The following is a 23,172-nucleotide window of genomic DNA, read 5'->3' on the forward strand; positions in this document are numbered from 1 at the left end:
TGAACATGCTGTACTTTATTAAAACTCAGATTATACGTCTTATGCTAAAATATACTTTGATAATACAATTCCTAATAGTTCTATTCGCAAGCATTAATGTCACAATGTGTAAATTTTGGCAGAATAATATATACTTCTGAAGCCCGTTGCCCGCCCACCTACGATAAGACATTCAGCTAACTGACTCAACTCCTGACCGAAATCCAAACAAAAATTCGTTACTCACGTGACGTCAACGTAAGGCAATAAAAATAGCAACACATTCCCTTTTAAGATAACCATACACTAAATAAACTGTACTTAAAATAATAATAAAAGATTATTTAATTTAATCAATATTATGTATTGTTGTCTATAACTGAAAAAAATACTATGCAATGTTATTGTTCGGACTTAGTTGACCGTGACCTATCACGTGATAATTTCCCCGCGCATATCCAAATTCTGGAAATTGGTAAATATTATTAAAACGTAAAAAATGAATTCATAGTTGCTATAAAACATTCGCCTTCCTCAACATGAAACGAAAATTTAAGGTAAGACCAGGTTTTAATATCTTTGCTTATACTAATAGTTATTTCCACGTCAAATAGACAGCAAGTGTGTGGCCTACAGGTATACGAAGCGGAAACGTAATCTTGGGGTCCTGGGTTCAAGTCCGACACTGCCGTGTTCATTAAAAATTACTGAGATGAAAAAATATACCGATACTGTACGTTGCCTAAATTTTGCTCTCAGGTTTTGTACACACATCAAAAAACAAAGAAAAAGAAAACCTGGCAAGATGGATTTCTCACTTTAACAATAGATGAAAAAAGAGGATTTTTAACGGATGAAGAAAAGAGAAACATATCGACTGTTTATTTAAACAAAAAAAATGTGAATCTACTTTTACAGTTTCTCATATATATCGAAATCTTATGTTAATATATTGCAATCCACCAGGTTGAGTGTGGATCTGCATTGGAAAGCGACAAATATCTCATACAAGTGGATGATGAGATTATGAGTGATTCCCCACAATTGAGCCAACAACAAAAAGTGGTAACGGTAAGCAGATGGTTGAATACCAATAGGCATTAGGTTTTATCTAATTTACTAGTGTCATGAGATGGTATAGCAGTCTTGGCACAATTGCCCTAGGCTGAGAGGTTACGAGTTCGAGTTGTTACCACATTGGTGCATGTGTCCATGAGCACTTATTAGCACTTGCTCTGACCCAGTGGTCCTTAATGGTTGTCTATTGTCTTGCATTTTACTTATTTGGTAAATTGAGAGGTGTGTGAAGAAGAACACCTGTGTTAGTAATTAGTATAAACACTTTTATTACAATGATAAATAAGTTAGTGATTCATTCAATAACATGTTTACTTAAGTAACTTCCTATGTTTCTATGTACAGGTAACAAAACCTCCAGAAACTCCAGTCACATATTCTCAGAACTCACAAACTGTAGTTAAAAAATCCAGGGGATTTTCGGTCCCAAGAAAAGTAGTCACTCATATACCAGTCCCTGAGGTTGCATCAGCTAAATTTCAACCCATATCAGCTCCGGTAAAAAGACATCAATATTTTATATTCTATTGGTGCTTCTCAGTCTTTTCTGAGTTGTTGCTTACTGTATACCAGGAGGCCTACTTTAAGCGTTATTACAAAAATAAAAAATCCCAAAATTATAAAATAATTCGAAAGATTGAGGTGTTTGTTTGTTTCACAGTCACAGAATTTGCGTGTTTATCTATTGCTGTTTCCCCTGCATGCCTATGTTTGTGCCTATTGGTTAAGGTGTACCGTATAATACAGTAATGCCTGCCTAAACGTACATACAGAGTTACAAACCTTATTTTCCATTTTAGGTAAAAGTTCCTGAAAAAAGCATTTGGAATGAGGTTCTGCCTTTAACAGAAGAAACAACTAATTTGTAAAATCAAAATTTAATATTTTCTAAATAAATAAATAAGTGATTTTATCTTTTATTTATTTAGAGTAAATGAAGGTGTAAACATTGGTTCAAACTTGCGTGGAACACAAGATGTATTGAAGATGTTAGGATGTACTGGTCCTGTTAATTCGGTATGTTCTGTAACTTTGTTACTATATTTGTTTTTTTATTTTATTATTATAAGTCTTCTTATAATGTCGGAATATTGCTTTTATTTGACACTTTTACTTGAGTAGTCTTTACCCATAGCTTGTTTTAATGACTGTTGTTTTTCTGCAAATTCCTATCTCCGTTATAATTAAATGGGAAATCTCATACAATGAAGTTGAATGAATGAATGAATGAATGAATGTAACTTACTTTTATCCTCGCGTGGCCGGAAAACGACAGTCGTTATAACTAGAGACCGACCGATATCACTTTTTTCCACCGATACCGATACCGATATTTTTAGCTTTTACCGATACCGATACCGATATTTTACCGATATTTGTCACTATAGCGAAACATATGAAATGATCAGTTTTAATCAAAAGTAATGCCTGTATTCAAGATATTGCAAGTTATAGAGAAAAATTGGTTGGTCTACATGTTTTTAGGAAACATGCATGTTCTTAGGAAGGTGTTGCTTTTGTACGAAACTAGGACGCACATGAACGCTAAACTACAACGCACGTGGACGTTAAACTATGACACACGTGGACGTTAAACTACGACGCACGTAAAGGTCAAACTACGACGCACGTAAAGGTCAAAACTACGACGCACGTAAAGGTCAAACTCCAACGCACGTAAAGGTCAAACTACGACGCACGTAAAGGTCAAACTACGACGCACGTAAAGGTCAAACTACGACGCACGTAAAGGTCAAACTACGACGCACGTAAAGGTCAAACTACGACGCACGTAAAGGTCAAACTACGACGCACGTAAAGGTCAAACTCCGACGCACGTAAAGGTCAAACTACCACGCATAAATACGACGCACGTAAAGGTCAAACTATGACGCACGTGGACGTTAAACTAGCACGCACGTGAAGGCTAAAGTACGAGGCACGTGGACGTTAAACTACGAACACACGTAAAGGTCAAGTAGGACGCACGTCGCTTCGCACGAACTATTAATATATCGGTGAAATATCGGCGCTTTTTTACCGATACCGATTATCGGTGGAACGTAAATATCGGCCGATAATATCGGTGAACCGATATATCGGTCGACCTCTAGTTATAACACGGGTTTAACACCTCGTGCCAGCTTACGAGTTACCAAGTATGTTACTTTGTGGGTGATTATTTTTTTTTTTGGATATTTTTTTCATTTTTATGTATGGCTGATAATTTGGACAACCCATTACTGACCACTGGGTTGGAGCAATTGCCGTTAAGTGTCTTGCTCAAGGACGCATACGCCCACAATGGTAGCAGCGACGAGCCTTGAACCCATTACCTCTGGGTTAGAGGCAGGTGCGCTAACCACTACGCCACGGCGCCGGAACAAGTTGTATACAGTTCTGTTTCAGTTAATAAGTGTTTAGAACCTTACCTTATGTTTTAGGTTTTGAAAGAGGTATCTTCCAATGTAGATCCTCATGTTTCTGACCACAGCACACAAGACAGTGGGTTGAGTGACTTTTTTGAGGAATTGTCGGATTTTTCGAGTTTAAAACCTGCTACTGAGATTGGGGCTAAAACATGTCTGTTGCTCAGGTGAAAATTAATACGTTTTAAAGTTGTATCATATTTATTATAAGTGATGTGTAATGGCAGAGATTCTGTACAAAGGTGTTTGGGAAAAATTAAGGTATTAGTTGTAACATGTAAAAATGATGTTGTGTCACCTGTTTGGTTCAACTCAATTTGAGTGTTGTGTTTAGGAATGGGAAACATTTTTTATTATTTGCATATTTGGAATGATATTGGTAATAAGAAAAAATAAAATTCCAAATCAGAAAATTTTTAAATTTCGAATCTAAAAGAGAAATGTTTTCCATTCCTAGGCACGATACTGAAAGTGAGAGAAGTGGAAAAGATGGTGGGAGTGTTCAGGAGGAAGTTGTGCAAGGGATAGACCTGACACATACAGTGTGTCAAGAAATAAGTTTAGACTTGAATGAACCAAAAAATTGCCAAAATTTGAATAAGTTAGAAAAAACAAATAATAGGATTTGTGAGGAAATAGATTTGAGAAAAGAAATAGTTGATGAAAACTTGGTTGAAGCAGAAAATGGTACTGTTTTACGCTACAATGAAGTAACTGAAGATGTTAAGTTAGCTGATCATCTTGAAAAGGATGGTAACTTGAGGGAGTGTGTTAATGTTGATGTAAGAGCAGAAGGAGTTGGTGGTGTTTTGATTAATGAATTGAAAACAGTTGATGGGAATGTAGAAATAGACAGCTCAGAACTTACAGAACAAGTCACTCAATGTATGGAGAGCATGTTGGACCAGGTTAAGAAATATCTTCAAGCTGTTTCACTTAAGAATGAATCCTGTAATGGTATAAAAGCAGAAGAGAATGTACAGCATATTTTAAGCATGAATGTTAACCATCCATCCGGTGAAACATACCCTCAAAGTAATAAACTAATAGAAGCAGGGCCAGGTATATCTCAGTCTGAAGCAGAAAACCTAAAAGTAAATGATATAGCTGAATTACCAGATGTTGCTTGGCCAATAAAACATGATAATATAAAAAAAAATAATGCAAATACCGACAAGTTGAATCCAAGAGAGACAGAGTTACGTTCAGTTGTACAAGAAGATCAAACCTTAGATTTATTAAACACAAAATCTACAGAGTTTCTGTCAGTAAAAAATAAGAGTGAGAATTCAGTTAAAATGGAATCAAATGTTGAATCATTTCAGTCAAAATTTACATTTTCAGATAATTTAGATGAAGAAATCATGTCAAAAATTGATATGGTCTGTAGTAGACCATTCGTGAACAAGAAACATGTCCAGAACAGATTGACAGGGAAAACTTCAGATCATCTTACTAGACAGGGATTTGAACTAGAAAACCTTGGTACTAAAGGGCAATATGATACAGACAATCAGTGCTCAAAGAGAGAAAACAATATTAAAGACCAAAGTCCTAGAGACAATAAGAACTTAAAAAATGTAGATGCAAATGAAGAAGCGGACATTTTTGGTCTCGATTTCAATCTTGGATTTAGTCAATCCGCGAATAAATCAGTTAATCAAAATAACAAACAAGGGAATTCTTTGCCATCTCCTGCTGGGAGTTTTCAATTAAAAGAAGCTTGCCACGCAAATACAAATACAAACCAAGTAGTCCCAAGCTTGTTTGAGACATACAGCCAAGATGAGGACATGGACTTCTTCAACGATTTTTCTGACATTGACGTAAAACTAATGAAAAATTTATTTGATTCAGATTCTTCACCTTTAATTGAAACTGAAACGCAGGGAATTACCAAGCAGGAAAAGTACAAGAAACAACCTAAAATAGTACATAGGAACTTATTTTCTCAACAACAACAACCGAAATACCATTTTAGACCTACGGAACAAAGTTTTTCAAAATTACACAGCCACAGCACACCAAGCAATCAAAGGCAGTTTACCCAACCACTATGTAGACCAAACCCTAAGAAACCAAGAATGACCTTGCCCAATAACCCTGAGGTAGATTTGTGTTACCCATACTCCTACATAGGCAGCTCATCACCTTATAAAAGTTTAAATACCAACTCTGTTCCTACCCCTCAATCACCAGATTATGTTCACACTTTCACATCAAACACAAAGCCTTCAAATTCCCAATTACCATCAAAACCAAAATCTGCCCCACAATTTTCACCTGTAGTATCAAATCCTACTCACCTAGAAAACTTGGATATGAACCACGCTGAAGCATTACTGGCAATAAAAGGTGTTGTTGGTTCAGTTGCTTCAAAAAATCCACACATTATGAAGAGTTCTACATTAACAAAGAAAACATCGGCCAGTAATACTCCGGTTAACATGATTATTGGGCAAGCAGCTTCTAATGTCGATTTACTAAAACACCAACCTTTAAGAGGTATAGAGAATTCCCAACCTGATTTATTTAATGAAAATGACAACCCTTCCCAACTTGATTACTATGATGCCTCAAAATTGCCTGGAATTGATTCCACAAGCCAACCTTCACATGATATTAACAGCACTTCACTTTCGGTATGCCAGGGGTCCGATACGTTCAATACCACCATAGATGACAACTATTTCGACCCATTCTTTAACACCGCCGGCCATTTTAATGCTACAGATCGGTCTGCTGAAGACTTCCCTTTATTTCCTAGTACCCCTCAAAGTCCTGAGGAAAATAAATTAACTTCTAAATGGAACAAATTCATCCACAATGCCCCTTACACACATCACACACAAAAACTCCATAAAAAATGGGTTGAAAATGTCGTTCAAATAGAAAAAGTCCAAGCAAGTCAAATTAAAAACACACAGCAGCAAATATACAGTACACAACCAATACCAATGTTTGAACAGAATCCAAGTCTACCACCCACTCAGAGTTACCCTGCATTTAATATCAATGAGATGTGTGATGTCACAGACAACATTCTTTACAACAATACTCCCAAACAATCCCAATTATTTGGTCAATCTATTTGCAACACTGCATTAGATATAGATGAGGATTTTTTCGATAAATTTTAATTAAAGCCTAAACATTTTTGTGTTTTTGTCTTTTACATATTCATTCTTGAAAGATTAACTGTTTTTACATATATATTATATATGTCTCTATATATGTTTTTATGAAAATATATTTTTTAAGTTGTATATTTTTTATATTTGTTGTGTTTTCATGTTTTTGCCTTTTTGTGTGCGAAATACACTTGTTATACATTGAAGAATTGGTGTGTTGCATAGATTGGTATTTGAGATATTTTAAATTATATATGCTCCCCTAACAGTTTCTTGGAAAACTTATCTTTGTACTTCTCATATTTAGTGTGTTCCTATACATATTATAGCATAGTAGAGGTGCTTAGTTTCATTTAATATAGTGGTAGTATCAATATCATTCAGTATAAATACTGATACTGCACCATCACTGTGACTGTGCCAGTTAAAAACTAGGAGACAAATAAATTTAATAAAAATAAATTTCAATGTTTGGCAATAGCCTCATAAGAACATCCTTACTGGATTTGTACAATTATGATTATTATTTCATCAATAGACCAAAGACACAACAAATTTCAAAACCAGTTAAGCAATCACTTAAAGCTGAATCTAAACAAGTGATATCAGAATTACAGGTTTGTTTGTGACAATACAAGTTTTCCATAAAATATATAAGTTATAACCAGTCAATTTAATATGTGCGCACAATATATGACCCCTCAATTCACTTTACATTTATTCGTACACTATGTGGTCCATTAAATTACTTCATATCCTTCAATACACATAAAACCTATTACGTTATGTTCTTGCATGCAATATTTAACCCCACCAATTAACATTCTATTCTTACTAAGTATTTGTATAAATATGTCATGCATTCAATAAACAACATTAGCAAATTAAAAAACAAGCAACAAAAAAAATTAAAATACTTTACTAAGGCTATTAATCATTACCTTTAATACAGGAACGCATGAGGAGGGAGTTATTTTTCCCGACTCATGATGATCTAAGCAGAAATCCAGATATTCCCGAACCATCAACTGAAGTGCCCACAACTTTTGCATCAGTGGATGACTATAGAAATATATGGAGAACAGTTGTAAAGGGTAAGTGCCTAAATATATAATACATAGAAAAGAACATGTAATGGAAACAAAGGTTCTGTAACCCAATGTATTAAATGGTTTTAAGCAATATGTCTAATATGGGAAAAGTGGAAAAGGTTAAAGTAGATTAATAAAAACTGTATTATTTAAGTGTCAGATACTAGAGTAAATATAATATGCAGTTGTGAAATGAAACCCCCATGTTATACCATCTGCCATTGCCCTGCCAGGCGAGGTTAAATAACCAAGTTACATTCATTTACAAAACATAACTAACTGCATCTTACACAATTGACAAATGATGGTTATCATGCAAATCTTTCAACAGAACACTTTAACTTCAAAATATGGGCCGCATGCAAACAGTATCATTCTTCAATGAAAAATGCTGACCTCAACAAATCATTGGTGCAATCTGGTGTTGTATATTCATATGCACAACGTCAACCTGTGTACCCTAAAGAATTTATGCTGCAAAATGTAAGAACAGCAACAGACATGTGTGATGAAGACTTGGTGGGTGGCAATAAAAGTATACAGTCAATTTTATTTTAGCTAATGGTTTTAATAAAAAACTACAACAAAATGTTAGTGATAATTACATTCTTTATTTTAAGTAAAAAAAGTACAAAATATTAAGTAATTTCTACTTTTAGTTTGAGGTTAAGATTGAGAATTTTTGGTCAAGCTTTATAATTTCAAATATAATTTTCATATTTTCAGTTGATGTTAGGGGATCCACCATACTGTGACCATGACACGCCATGTAGAATGAACAGAGTTAAAAAGGAAGGGCCCAACATTGGAAGAATATTTTATTCTTGTGCACGGAAGCGAAAATGCAAGGTGAATAACTAAATATAACATTAAAAAAAGAAGTTAAAAAGTTACAAAAAGCCGTGAAAAATTGTGTAGGTGTGTGTGGATTCAGGTTATAGTAATTTATTCTGTTTTGTGTGGTGACTTACTACCAAAACAATCAGTGAATTTGTGCAAAGATTTTTAAAATGCAAAAATTGTAGCACCATAAGACTGTTATTTTATTTTTGGCTTAAAAGAATAAATTATCAACAAAATGTAACTTAATTGCACTTTAAAACATATTTTCAGTTTTTTAAGTGGGCAGAGGTTTCTAAAATCAAATCAAAACCAAGTGTCTCTCTTCTGCCATCAAGTGATATGGTTAAAATTAACAACAAGAGAGCGCTAGCAAGCTATTTGTTGCAAAATGACGTCAAGTTTTTTACAGGATGTGCTTTAAGAAGGTGGGTTAATTTTTAACAAAAATGTTATTTAAAAAACTTGTTTTTTTAGAGTTTATCTGGTTTGTAATGTTAAACAATGTAACTTGATTAGAAAATGTAAATAAAGAATACATTAAAAAAAATTAATGGTTATTTAATGTTTACCATAGTGATAATTAAAAGTTAACTAAAAAAAGATTGTGTTAATATCAAAAAAAATTACTGTTAGATTTGTCAAAGCAAAAAAAACATTACAAAGTTAACCTGAATAATAGTTACAAAACAAACTAAATTGCATCACGGAAAAATCTCAACACTTAAAACTGACATGTTTACCATCACCATTCGTATAAACAACAAACACCTGTCCCCTTCCCTCTGGCCGCGACTTTCTTTTCTTTTTCGTTGGTTTTCGGTGTGGGGAGTTAGGAACAGTGGTTTGAATCTTTTTGTCTTCTTTTTTTGAGTCCAAACTTCCCCAAGCTTTTTGTGCGAGTGTCCGTCTGTCTTTGAATATATCAGAGTCTTGTTCTGAGCTACGATCGACCTTTTTTGATGTAGTTTGCTCCACCAAGCTTCGAAGAGGTTTCATATCTTTGGTGCTTGATATTTTCCCATATTTTCCATCTTCTGTTGTGACGTGGAACACATTACCCAGCTTGTCAGACCACTCTATTACCTGCTGGAAAAAAATGTCGATATTCTGGTAAATGTATCTAACAGTTAAATTGTAGTGATGTTCGGTACATACAATATAATTTTTAAAACTGTGCTGTCTTAGATTAACAGAATAAAATTAATACATATTTCTATTGCCACCCTATAGTTTTAAAAATATTTCAAATATAGTCGCAAGTTGGCAGTACATATCATTTTTAAATATAAATCAAAATAACACCCAACCAACCTGTTGAGAGCCAAGTTCACGCATAATACTTGGATAGAGCGGCGTTTCCGATCTTAATTGCTGTAACCTCGTCAATGGTCTGAATGTTGTTTTTTCTATGTTTGTTGCGTCTCTTTCCGTGAAACTCGTAGATTGTTCATTAGTGTGCGTGCACTTACATGTTTGTGGATGGTTGGGTGACACTTTTGAGGGCTTTGCAATTTCCGGCAGCATTTTCTGCTTTAGCTTTGCAATACCTGGCACAGTTTTCTTGTATGTTTTTTCCTCAGAAATCCCTTGATCCACATTCTCCTGTGTTAACATATCTCCGGCCATGTTTAGCACTGCCAACATTGAGTTTGGTTTGCTCTTAATGCTTCTTAAAGCTCTGAGCTCTTCTATCTTCTTTTTAAGCGGCGTTTTGTCAAGAATATTGTAAGTTTCTTTGTTCGCTATGGGTGACATTCGCTTGTGTGCCACCAAGTTCATTCTCTGTTCAAACCTCTTTGTAGGTTTGTCATTAAAATTCTCATGAACATAACATTGAGGTGACACTGGTGTGCTTTCTCTTGAATACCTGCACCTTAAATGAACTTTTTCCGGGAAAACTTTTAGCGTTTCTTCCACTTTATTTTCCCCCTTTACCCTCTCCGGCGTGTTATGCCTAGTTTCACAAACTTTCGAAGTCGTTTGAATAGGAGGCAGAGGTTTCTTCTTACTTTCCTTAATCCCAGCTGAACCCAATCTCCTCTGTAGAAACTCGATAATAGAATTCCTTCTTGGTCGAGGAAAATTAAACATTCCACTTTTACTGGACTCCTGAGAGTTAGGTCTTGTCTCCATATTTTTATCCTGGGAGGTTAAAGTTATTACCCTTGGAGCACCAACAGTTAATTCACGTTCTTTCCTCTCGCGATGAACTTTATTTCCGATATTACTTTCCTTTCTAAGCAGCCGTACTTTATAAGTCTTATCGAAGTTCAAATGGAGGTATTTTAACCTTGATTCTTTCCCAATGTCAGAAGAACTAGGTTTAATATCAACTAAAACTTCTCTCTTGTTTTGCTGTTGATTATTTTTCTTTTTCTTTGCATTACTTCTTACAGCCTTGGGTGTGCCAGGTACTTGATTGGGTATCGACACGCAATGCAAGGTTTCCATTGAATGTTCATACACAGTGTTTAGCAAATTATTTGACCTTATCGTTGCAGTTTTATTTCTCTGCGATGTCATACCATGATTAGGAGATCTAGCTTTTTCAACTCTATCTTCAGTTTTACAAACTTTACCTTTTAAACTGAGACCTGATGCTCCAGCACAAGTTATTTCATTAAAATCAGGGTTACTTTCATTTATTTCTTCTTTAACAATTTCCCCTTCTTCCAATATCACTTTAAATAAAGAATCTCTAACACTCTCTGTGTTATCAACTTCCCCACCAACTGAAATAAAATCCTTATTATTATTTCCACTTTTCTCAGCACCAGATTTTACGATCGTCTTTTCCTGCTCCGAGGATAAACTTTGTATCGTCTGTGGTTTTGAAGATCCGGGACTTTTCCTCTCGTCCTCGCTTTCCCGCATCACTAACGATTTATCATCCTCTGCGGTTACTTCAAGATCGTTTGAATCCATCGCATTATGATTGTCTTCCACTGTTACATAACAACCGTCCCCCCCACTTAACCAACCCTTATAATCATCATCTTTATTGTATTTTGCTTCGTACTTAACGAAAACATCATCGCAAGCGGTGTATGAGTGTTCATAAGCATCTCCAGACTCCACCCCTCTCACCTTAACAGCATCAGGCACTTGAAAACATCTTTTGTCTTCGCCCACTTCAAATTTTGAATCTTCATTTTCACTTCCTATTGACCCTATTGTTTCCGATAGACCTGAATTACAATCAATCTCCAGAACTTCGTTGTTCTTTTCAAAACTCGCCATTGTTGTTGTTGTTTCACGTTGACCCAATGTTGTTATCTCTCTATTTGTTTCTAAACATGGGTCATCTCTCTTTTCTACCGATTTTGTCCTTTCACCTACAGTATCATTACAAACTGCCAATTTATTTGGATCAAAACAAGAAATATTTTGACTTTCCTTGATCGGCTTCTTTTCTGATTTATTATTTCCATGTAAATCTTCAATTTTAGGGTTTTCTTGAAACAAATTTGCACCAGTTGATATTGTCGGTGTAACATCCTCTGTCTTACATACACTTGAAGCATTTCTACCTATACGTAAAGGTGTTTCTTCCCCATTTAAATGTATACTCATTTCACTTTCACACCCATCATAAGATGAAGAATTCGGAGTGCAAAGCCAGTCGTCATAACCTGACATATCCTGTACTTTGGTATTGTATTTTATTGCAGGTGTACTTAAGCTGAAGTCTTCTTGCAAATTAGTTTTGTTTCCACAAAAACCAGGATTGCTTTTAGCTCTTGAAGAAAGAATATTAAATTCTTCTTTCGTTTCTTGCAAAAATTCTGTCATTTTTTGTTGGTTTGCTCTGGTCAATTTAAAACCTGATATTGCTTCATTTTTAGTTATTTTCGCACAGATGTCTCCTTTTTGTTTCTTTTTCATTTTGCAACTTTCAGGTGTAAAGTCCTTATGTTCTTGTTTAGGATTTTGCTTTGGTGTTGAAAAAACTTTTGTTTCAATTTGTGAAATTCCAGCACTGACCTCCGGCCAAGCTTCAACAATATGCAACTCTCTTTCTTGTGGATTTTTCATGATATCATTCTCAATTTTGACATCACTTTTGCTGTTTGTAGCTTCAGAAATGTTACTTAAACTTCCACCAGTTTGTGGAGTTTTTCTTGGAGACAAAGATCGTCTTTTCCCAACTTTTAAAACGGGTGGAATAGTCACTTCCATAAATGCTGAGTCAGAGCAAGATGACCTCAGCTTTATTTTCACTTCGTCATTCTTTTTTTCCGGGGCGACTTTAACTTTGGTAAAAGTTTTTCCCCTTGTGCGTTGCAGGTCTAAATACTTGCCTAAATATCCCTTGACTTCCATTTTGTTTTCACTCCTTGGTTCTAAATCCCCACGGTTTATATTATCCGAGAAAGTAGCACCTACCAATGAAACTGGAATGGATTTTCTTCTTCTTAAAATTTCACTAACTTTTTTTTCCTGTTTTACAGATACTGCTTCACAGGTATTATGCCAGCTCTTTTGCTTTTTTTCTTCAAGTTTTTCGAATTCCGAGAATTTTTCCGACTCTTTTTGCAAAAAGTTCAATTTCTTCTTAATGTCTCTGCAACAGGTTTCAAATTCTTGTTTCTTTTCTTTTTCTTCCGCTTTATGAGTTTTACAACTCAAATTATCACTTTTAGATATTTTACAGTCCTTTTTTTTCTTAGCACAACTTTTCCAATTCAACTCAACTTTTAACCTTGGCAGTTCTGGTTTAGTTGACCACTCTCTATATTTAGTAAACTGGTTTCCAGGAGAAAATGGGACATTTACAACCTCTTTAACTGCTTTTCCGTGCAACTTATCTAGAAAATCATTGTCATTTTCAATGTTAGTTTCAGTTCTGTAAAAGTCGATTGCAGTGTCAGGTATTTTGATGCCGGTAATATCTTTACCCCATGTTTTCATTTGTTTATTGATGTAAGAAATGCATTTCTAAAATTATTTGTTTGTCTCATTGCTTAAATCTGAAAAATAAAATAGATAAAAGTTTCATTGTTTTCAACAATGCAGGAAAACATATACAAAATACAGGGTGTTTACCAAGTGTTTACACTTAATGTCCTATGTGTTCTTTCTCATTTCTACTGTATTGAACTAAGTGTTTTAAAATATACCCAATAAATAGAAAAATCAAAATAGATATTAATCCTAATACTTCAATGTCCAAAAAAAGTATTATTTTTCAAAAATCCATGGTCGTATATAGGAATATACTACATACTGTAACAAAAACACATCTCCACTAATTCCTTCATAATTCAGACCCCACTGAACCATCTACAAGAATCCAACCCTAATTATTTCTAAGTCCACTTATCACCATTGCTTCCCATACACCAAGTACTTGAAGATCTCACGTCTATAAATAACTTCCTATTTCTAGTTCTCTGTAATAACTCATACACATAAGTATCAGATTTGGAGAGTGGTATCAACATTTTTTAAAAATTGAGTTGACATATTCAATTTGGCAGCAAATTTTAATTTGTATTTTCATATTGTATTGTTCTATGCATTTTTAGTCCAAGCCTTGGCAACTCATATTTCCTAAGTATATTATATTCCAAACCTTAGCATCTCATAGTATTCTGTACACACAGTATCCGATTAAGCCCAAGGTACATGATATGTATATAGGGAAAAAAATGATTTATGACAGGGGTGTTAAAAACTAGATATATTGTAACCTCATGCAAACTTTTTTAAGGTATTTCTTATGTTATGCTACCTTTAATTGCTCTAGGTTGGAAAATATTGGGTATGATTAATGTTTTTGAAACATAAAAATATTAATACCAATTTGTTTTTTTGCATTGCAGAAAGTCTGTGGAAAATAATGAAGACACAAATCTGAAGGTATTGTTATCATTCTTTTATAGTTCTTTTTTTTCTTTTTCAAACTTTAGTGTTAATTTTCCAACTTGAAGTTATATTTTTGACTTTTTGATTATATTTTCTTATTAAAAACTTTATCAACTTTTTCCGATTAAAAACTACAATTACAAATTTTTTAATTCTATTTGTGTTTTTTAATGTTGAAGCCAAATCTCTAAACACTAAATATTAAATAGTTAACCTTATATACCACACAGGAAACATTGGCAGCAAAATACTTGTATCTTCAACTTTCTCGTGAAGATCGAAGTTTAATGAACATTGGGTTGAAAGGTCTGTATAAAAATTAATTACCCAGGAATTACTTCATTTTAAAATTTTATAGCTTATGTTTTATTTTAGCAAGGATTCCATTTTAGTGTAAATAAAATTTATGTTGGTTAAATAAAATTAATGTTGTCTACTTGGTATTTAAATTGAAAACCATAGTTATGTAATGTGCATCCTTAGTATGAAGAAACTTCTGTTTTTAATTTTTTAACCACAAAACTACTACAGCCAAGAATAGCAACATAATATCAAAAATATTTAACTCTAAGACTGCCAAATTATTTTTTTAAAGTGTTTTACCCGTAAAGCTTACCAAAAATTAACCCCTGAGCTATAGTATAAACAATTTTTATCACCTATATAACCCAAGTTAAGATACCACATTAATAAATTTACTAGCTATAATCCAATTTTTGGTACAAAAAAAATCCCCCAAAAATAGATATTACTAGTTATATCATAAGATTTTTTTTATTTTTAACTCTATTAAAATTACCACAATAACATATCTAGCCATAACTCAGTATATTTTCTCAGATAGTTTATGGGCAGTATCAACTACTATGGACTTTACAGAAGATAAAACCGAACTTTTTCAAGCAATTTTAAACAAAACAACAAACTCGAACGAAATTGTTGTTCAACCTGTTAATTCTACTTCATCAAGATTGTTAAATGAAGGTTGTTAATTAATTAGTTAACAGTTTAAATTTACCTAAAAAGTCTGTAGCATATAAATGCCACATTTGTAACTTGTAACTTTTTACTTTATTCTCGTGTGGCCGGAAAGCGACAGTGTTAAACATAGGTGTTGTGTTTCATATACCCCGACCAGCGAGTTACCAAGTATGTTACTTTGTGGGTCATTATTTTGGGGAGTATTTTTTGTCATTTTTTATTATATGTGACTGACAGTTTGGACAACCAATTAGTGACCACTGGGTTGGAGTAGTTGCCATTAAGTGTCTTGCCCAAGGACACATGCGCCCACAATGGTAGCAGCGAAGATCCTTGAACCCATTACCTCTGGGTTACAGGCTACAGCACCATCTTATGGTAAAAGGTTCACATTAGAGTACATCACAAATGTCACAAACCTCAACTAACTGCAAAAGTTATGTAGCACAACGTAACTTTATGGGTGATTATCTTTTTGGAGCGATTGCAATTGGGACTTCACCCCATAGACACATACACCCCACAATAGTAGCAGAAAACGGTATTACTAATATTCCTGTAAAAAGTGGATTTTTGGAGTGATTGTCATCAAGACTCCACCCCAAAAGACACATACACCCACAGGGGCCACAACAATAGCAGAAAACAATACTAAAAACATTTCTGTCAAAAACCTAGTTTTGTAAATAGATTAACAACTAACAATCCTGAACCACTGTGGCTGTCTATATCCTCTAACAAAATTAAAACATTATTTTCTTACACTAGATAAGGTGGTAGTCATGTACGTTTGTAAATCTGCGTTGGAATTCTCATACTTGCGTATTCTGCAAGATGATATGAATCTACCGATGGTCACTTCGTTGTTGAATATGAAGTCAATCAACAAGCATGGTATGTAATGCATTGTGATATATATCTTGCTTTGGTGTACTGTACCCAACAACTATTGTTTATTGGTAAGAGCCACATCAAAGTTTTTCTTAGATAAATCAATACTAAATCATAAACTTTAAAAAAACATTACTTTTATGTAGCTTCAGAATAAGATTTTGAGAGAAAATTTAAGATACTAATTTTTTTTACAAAACATTTAAATTTTCATAAATTAAGACAAAATCAACATTGTAAATTAATTTAAATAAGTGGTTAATGTTAAAACTCTCAGCCACGAGAATACATAAAGTTACTTTAATGTAAAGTTGCAACATAAGATTTCAAGATAATATTTAAGACATTAAATCCTGTCACAAGTCACTTAAAATATCGGAAAATCAGCTTAAACCCTAGCCACAAAAATATTTAACTTTATAAGATTTCCTCACCCATGTTCAATGCAGGTGGTTTGAATTTCACCGGGACATTTGATTTGACCAAACCAACCAATGTCGTTCCATCTTCAAGAGGAAAACAAGTATTTCACATTGAGATTAGTTATGATGATATGGTAAGTCTATTTACTATAATACGCTACATGTTGTGATGTTCGAGGCTCTTCGCTGCTACCATTGTAGGGGTATGTGTCATTGCGCCTAAAGACAATTTAAAAAGTTGTCTAAATTGTCAGCCACACATTAAAAAAAATCAAAAAAATAATCACCTACAAAGTTACATACATGGTAACTCGTAAGCTGGCATGTTGTGTGTTTAACACGTAAGATTAAATAGTTTTAAAGTAATGAACTCTATAATGAAATTATTGACCATATTATTTCATTGTTTGATAATAATAAAGCCATTGTTTCATCACCAGATTTCACTATCAACTTGTTATGTCAAGAATTATAATTTGAACGAACAACAAAGTAAAGCTTTGCTCCCATTGGTCGATATGTTAAAGGAAAAAAAGAATTTGTCTCAGATATTTTTATTAGACGGTAAGTCGAATGATAACTCTCAAACTAGATAAAAACTTTGTTATTTAGCTCATTTTAGTATTTTTAAGTGATCCCTGTCTAATTTATGATTAAATGGGAACCACACAAAAAATTGCCTAAAAAATAAATAGTTTAATTTTTTCCTTTTTAGACAGCACCAATTAAAAAAAAACGAGGTTTTTGTTGATGGGTTCTTGGCACATTTAATTTTTACCCATAGTACTTTCCTTTTATCTAAACCGGCTTGGCAATAAATTTGTCAACAAGTTCTGTTATAGCCACTTTGCAGAATAGGCCAAATCTGCCCTAAATCTCAGATGTTTAGGAATCTCCCCAATGCAGAATAAAACATGACCATTGAACAGTTTAATATCACCGTTGTTTAACACATATCAACTTACAGGGGTTGTGGGGTCAGGGAAGACATTTCTTCTCTCAGTAATCATCATGTATTTGATCGAAGTTATGTCCGCTGGTGATGAGAAGTCAAACAAAGTTAAAATATTAGTGACAGGGAAGTCTAACTCTGTGGTAAGTAAAGACTTTTTTGGATGAAATTTAAGAGCATGACTAATATACAAAAAAGTGTGTGAAACATGGATTTTCATGCCAGTTTTAAAACAAACAATCAGAAATATTTAAAAATGAAGTTAACTGTATTACATATATATATATTAGCTGTTAGGTTTATATTGATAAAATAGTGTTTTTGGAAATGTTGCATGCTTGAAGTAAATAACTCCTAAACAGGTTATAAAGGGCTTTGTAAATATTGTATCTATCTGCATGAAATATTTGTTTCGTACAAAATGAAAATATTAACTTTAATTTTTTTAAGGTTGATTGTTTGTTTCACCAACTGCGTGCGTTGGGCTGTGAAAGAATGGTTCGGATCGGAAATCTTGAAAATATTAATAGAAATCTTCTACCTTACAGTTTGCACTCACTAGGAGGGGCACAAGAGCATGCGAAGAAACTTCAGGTAACTTCCTTGACTGGGACTTGAACCTGGAATTCTTGTGTAAAAATTACATTGACAAACATATAGCCTGTCTGCTTGATATGATTTTCATGTAACACGTTTCTTTTTAAAAAATAAAAACTGTTTCAATATAAGGGTTATTTTTAAATATAATATAAAATGCCTTTAATTCAAAAGTTGTGTTTGGACAGAAGCATGATAAGTAAAATTTATAACTTGATATTTTGTTTCTTTAGAAAATGCTTCAGTCTTCAAAACAATCTCAACCCTCAAACTAGTAAGTGCATAGTTGTAACTAGTAGTATTACTATGATATTTTTACTGTAAAGAATATAATGAATATTTTGGAGTATATTTCTATGCATTTGTTTTAAGCCTTCAAAAATGTAAGTTGCCAAAATACTAATTTAGTGGCATTCAGGTATTTTTTAAAGAAAACGGCTCATTGGAAAAAACACGAATGGCAAAATATCTTTTGTCCACTAAAAGTTGACTATTTTCCAGTCACATACAAAAAAGTTTGGAGCTGGTGCGCTCTGGCTCCACCAAAAGGATGTTGCACAAAGCGCTAGTTGTTGGAATGACGTGCGATGAAATTAACTCACCTTGTGTTAGGAGTTATAAATTCCCAGTAGGTTTAAACTTTAGATTAAATCACCATTCTTTATCAATGACTTCAGTGTGTATTCTTTGAATAGATACAAGAGCCTAACCACTCAACCATATATTTTTTATGTAAAGTTAAATGAGTCTTAACAGTTAAATAGGAATTTTTAATGTATGTAAAATTTCAGTCTAAGATTTTAAAAAGCAAAAATGTTATATTTGTATTTTACAAATAACATTCAATTTAAAAATTAAAAGACTATCGTTGAAATTACAAATTGAGATAATGGGCAACAAATCTTAGCTTTAAATTTAAAAAAGGCAAAAATATTGTATTTGTATTACAAATATTATTTAATTTAATAAAAATAAATTAAAAGACTATTGTTAAAATTACAGATTGTGATAATGGACAATGCCACTGAAACTTCTGAACTTTCAACTTTACTCCCATTGGTTAAATTTGGATGTGAAAAGCTCCTGTTGGCTGGAGACTCACGCTGCTTAACCAATCACAATAGTGCATTCACACAATCATTGTTTTCACGGTAATTTAAACAAAATTCCTGTTTAAAAGATAAAATTTAGGACATTTAAACTTTGTGGACTTGGGTTCTTGAATCTAAATTATTAAATAAAATGTTAGTCTACCATCATTTACAACATTTATGGTTTAAAATATGAATATGTGATACTGTGTTTATTTTTTATGCAGGAATCCATATACTTTTAATGCATATACTAATTGCAATAACCCAGATATAACACCAAAATGACTTTTAGTCAAGGCTTACTTAAATACAATATTTTTAAATTTTGCAATGTTTAATTTCTATAGTAATTGCAGTAATCCAAACACAATACCAGAATAACTTTTGGTATAGGTTTATTTATATTTAGTATTTTTAATTTTTTGACATATTGAATCTGATTTTCCAGAATTCATTTTTCTATTGAAGAACCCATAATTCTAACTGACCATTATCGATGTCATAATCAAGTTATTGATGTAATCAACAATGCTTTCTATAATGATGTCATAATCAAAGCATTGTCAAAAGATCGGCCAAGACTTGTAACTGGTTTACCCAACTTTTGTCTCTATGATGTCACAGGTACTTAACTGTGTTGTCATGATGAATAATTCAATGAATGTAATTTATTTATTTACTGGTGACCACTTCAGTTTTAAGGCATATTGTTCGGCCTCGTGGCAAAGTGGTTAACACGCGTCCCTCCAACCCAGAGGTAATGGGTCCAAGTCTCGTTGCTGCTACCATTGTGGGCGTATGTGCCTTTGGGCTCCAACCCAGTGGTCACTAATGTGTTGTTCAAATTATCAGCCATACAGAACACCCATGTTATAATGACTGTTGTTTACCAGCCATGCGGGATATAGCAAGTTACATTCTTTCTTTGTTATATTCTAAACAACCATGCTTGCTTATGGAGTTTTATGGTTAACTTTGTTTTTTGTTTGGATCACCCTTTGGATATTACAACTGAAAAATGTTTTTAATAGGATTTTTAAAATTGTTTTTTTTCTTCAACTTTTTTTTAATTTAAATTTTTTTTTTTATATGATTTGAAAAATTATCTTTTTCCAACACCAGGCAAAGAAGAAGAAAAAGAGAACGACTTTATCAACTCACATGAAGCGACATTCGTTGCTGACATCATCAGGTTTTTGTTGAGTCATGGCGTTCCAGGTACCAGCATCGTCGTCATAGCAACCACAAAAGCTCAAGTCAAAGAAGTGGAGATGACACTGCAAGAAATTGAGTTGGTTTAATTTTTTAATAAACAGAATATTGTGCTACTGTTAAAGCCCATGTACAACATTGGATATTTTGTATATTTCTATAATGTTTATATTTCTGTAAATGAATGAATGAATGACTGTAACTTACCTCATCCTTGTGTGGCCGGAAAATGACATTCGGTATGACACTGGTGTTTATACACCTTGTGCCAGCTTACGAATTTTCATATATGTTTCTTTGTGGGTGATTATTTTTTATTTATTTTTATTTTTTATTTATTTTTATGTATGGCTGATAATTTGGATAACCCACGAGTAACCACTGGGTTGAAGCAATTACCGTTAAGTGTGTTGCCCAGAACACATACGCCCACAATGGGTAGCAGCGACGAGCCTTGAATCCATTACCTCTGGGTTACAGGCGGGCGTTAACCACTTTGCCACTGCACCGGATTACAAACAATTTTTGTTGTTACAGGTTTTACGATTTAAGCGACGTCAACTGTATCGTAGTAACCACAATAGATGATTATGATGGCTGGGAGACAAACGTTGCTATAGTTACTTGTGTTCGTACAAGCGGAACTAATGACATGCATGAGTGAGTCTTTGTTTTGTCAACAAAATCATATTTCAGTCATTCCCTATTTTATGTGGATTATGTCCTTGTCTTGTTATGTTCTTGTCTATGACCTGAGATTTAGGACAGATTTGGCATATTACCCCAACAACCAGACCGGGTTGTTGGGGTAATATGCCAAATGTGTTTATGTTTTGTCATTAAAAATAATATTTTAATCATACCCCACAGTATGTGGGTTATGTCTATGAAATGAAATTTAGGACAGATTTAGCCTGTGATTTAGGACATTTTCCCAACACTCAAACTGGTTGTGAAGGTTTTCATGCGAACAGAACTTGTAATAGATATTTCTTTATTTTAGTAGATTTTTTTCCATGCGGGTTATTTCCTTTTCCATGACCATGATCTAAAATTTAGAACAGAGCAAATTACCTCGACACCCAAACTGCTAATGTATTCCATGCGAAGAGAACTTGCAATATATCACATTTCAGTCTTGACCCTTTTTAATAGAAATCATATAATTGCAGTAAAATCATCCCCCTTCTTACACGAGGGCGACATCACAACCTAGTGGTTGGAAATTTACGAAACCTCTCGACCAATGAGAAATGGTCGTCTGTTATCGGGTTGTGCAAGGAGAAACGAATCGTTCAAAATTCCTTTCAATTCAAGTAATTAAATTTTGTTCACATTTTTTTTTACAACATAACAATTGTACTACTGTGGGGTAAGATGGGTACCATTAGCACATTGTGTTCTATATTTCCTAATTGGATTTAACGACTAACAACAATTTTTTAGAGTTTTCGGAATATGGTTATTATGTTACTCAAAGATTTGTAAACCATGAATATTTGAACTAACACTTTTAGAAGTTAATTTTAATTTCAACCAAGTTTTTTTTTTCCAATAATTATGTGCCTATGCAGCATTATTTCACTCAGGTTAGCAATTTAAAAGGAAAAAATGTAAAACGGAAATAATATTCGTTATTAAAAACTCACTTTAAATGTGAATGAATTTAACTTACTTTACCCTTGTGTGGCCGGAAAATGACAGTCTTTTAACACAGGTGTTAAATGTTAATACTTGTGCCAGCTTACGAGTTACCAAGTATGTTACTTTGTGAGTGATTAATTGTTTGCAGGAAAATGTCGTCAACTCGAAGTTTACCGTTCGCCCCCGAAGTTCCTTTCAACGCTGAAACAATTGATGATGTCATAATGAAATGTGAAACGAAGAACCAATCAGATGCCTCGGATAGTGAGGATGAAGTTCCATTGTTTTGTCATAAACGTAAACGACGTCGCATTGATGATGTCATCATAGATGATGATGAGGAAATGTTTGCTGTTGATGATGTCACCAAAACTGATAATGACATCATTCCTTTTGGTGATGACATCACCAAAACTTCTGATCACATCACCAAAACTTCTGATAACATCAGTACTACTGATGACATCACCAAAACTGCTGGTGACATCACCAAAACTGCTGATGACGTCACCAAAACTTCTGATCACATCACCACTACTGACACAGTGACCACTGATGAGATTATTCCTACTTCTAATGACAACATAACCATTAATACCTCCCCTGCTAATGACATCACCACAAATGACATTATCAGTACTAGGTAATAAAGATGATCTCACAATTGATCTATTATGACAAAACAATAAAGCAATGTTCTGTTTGTTTCAGTGTTCAAAAAAAGTGATTTTTTTGTTTACTTTATATTTTGTTCTTGTTTAAAAGTGTTTATTACCCAATAAACAAATTTAAAAACAATGGAATTGCTATGTGTTGATTTTATGTTAAAAATTCAGGGTAATTACAGATGGTAGGGTGGGGGAAGATGGGACACCTTTTTATTCTATTTTCTCATTCAATTTGGTAGTAAACGAAGAACATCTAAGAATTATAAAACCGTATTTTCCTGACACTCCTATAG

General features: G+C 33.5%; 2 protein-coding genes across 4 annotated transcripts; one reads left to right on the forward strand and one right to left on the reverse strand.

Annotated features, from left to right (window-relative positions):
* The first annotated feature begins 319 nt into the window (after positions 1-319).
* On the forward strand, positions 320-23,008 carry LOC149738738 (5'-3' DNA helicase ZGRF1-like). 2 transcript variants are annotated; one of them, XM_089874323.1, is made up of 28 exons: positions 320-536; positions 739-879; positions 946-1,050; positions 1,402-1,554; positions 1,857-1,921; positions 1,986-2,073; positions 3,501-3,652; positions 7,155-7,233; positions 7,569-7,710; positions 8,039-8,190; positions 8,434-8,556; positions 8,821-8,975; positions 14,376-14,412; positions 14,649-14,724; positions 15,259-15,402; positions 16,168-16,293; positions 16,740-16,846; positions 17,153-17,276; positions 17,680-17,807; positions 18,115-18,258; positions 18,495-18,535; positions 18,763-18,889; positions 19,264-19,412; positions 19,804-19,979; positions 20,478-20,646; positions 21,105-21,227; positions 21,740-21,883; positions 22,360-23,008. In XM_089874323.1, the coding sequence occupies exons 1-28, from the start codon at positions 519-521 to the stop codon at positions 22,856-22,858; spliced, it is 3,687 nt and encodes a 1,228-aa protein (XP_089730449.1). In that variant the 5' UTR covers positions 320-518; the 3' UTR covers positions 22,859-23,008. The 2 variants fall into 2 exon arrangements, with proteins under 2 accessions (XP_089730449.1, XP_089730448.1); XM_089874322.1 differs by having other exon boundaries at positions 323-536; positions 8,039-8,226.
* On the reverse strand, positions 5,996-13,654 carry LOC149738739 (uncharacterized). 2 transcript variants are annotated; one of them, XM_089874316.1, is made up of 4 exons: positions 9,862-13,654; positions 7,998-9,633; positions 7,558-7,678; positions 5,996-6,266 (listed from the first exon to the last, which is right to left on the reverse strand). In XM_089874316.1, the coding sequence occupies exons 1-2, from the start codon at positions 13,459-13,461 to the stop codon at positions 9,265-9,267; spliced, it is 3,969 nt and encodes a 1,322-aa protein (XP_089730442.1). In that variant the 5' UTR covers positions 13,462-13,654; the 3' UTR covers positions 5,996-6,266; positions 7,558-7,678; positions 7,998-9,264. The 2 variants fall into 2 exon arrangements, with proteins under 2 accessions (XP_089730442.1, XP_089730441.1); XM_089874315.1 differs by having other exon boundaries at positions 7,998-9,636; positions 9,862-13,652.
* Positions 23,009-23,172: the final 164 nt, after the last annotated feature.

The sequence above is a fragment of the Ciona robusta genome, chromosome 3 (genome assembly GCF_009617815.1).
Source record: "Ciona robusta chromosome 3, ASM961781v2".
Taxonomy (NCBI): Eukaryota; Metazoa; Chordata; class Ascidiacea; order Phlebobranchia; family Cionidae; genus Ciona; species Ciona robusta.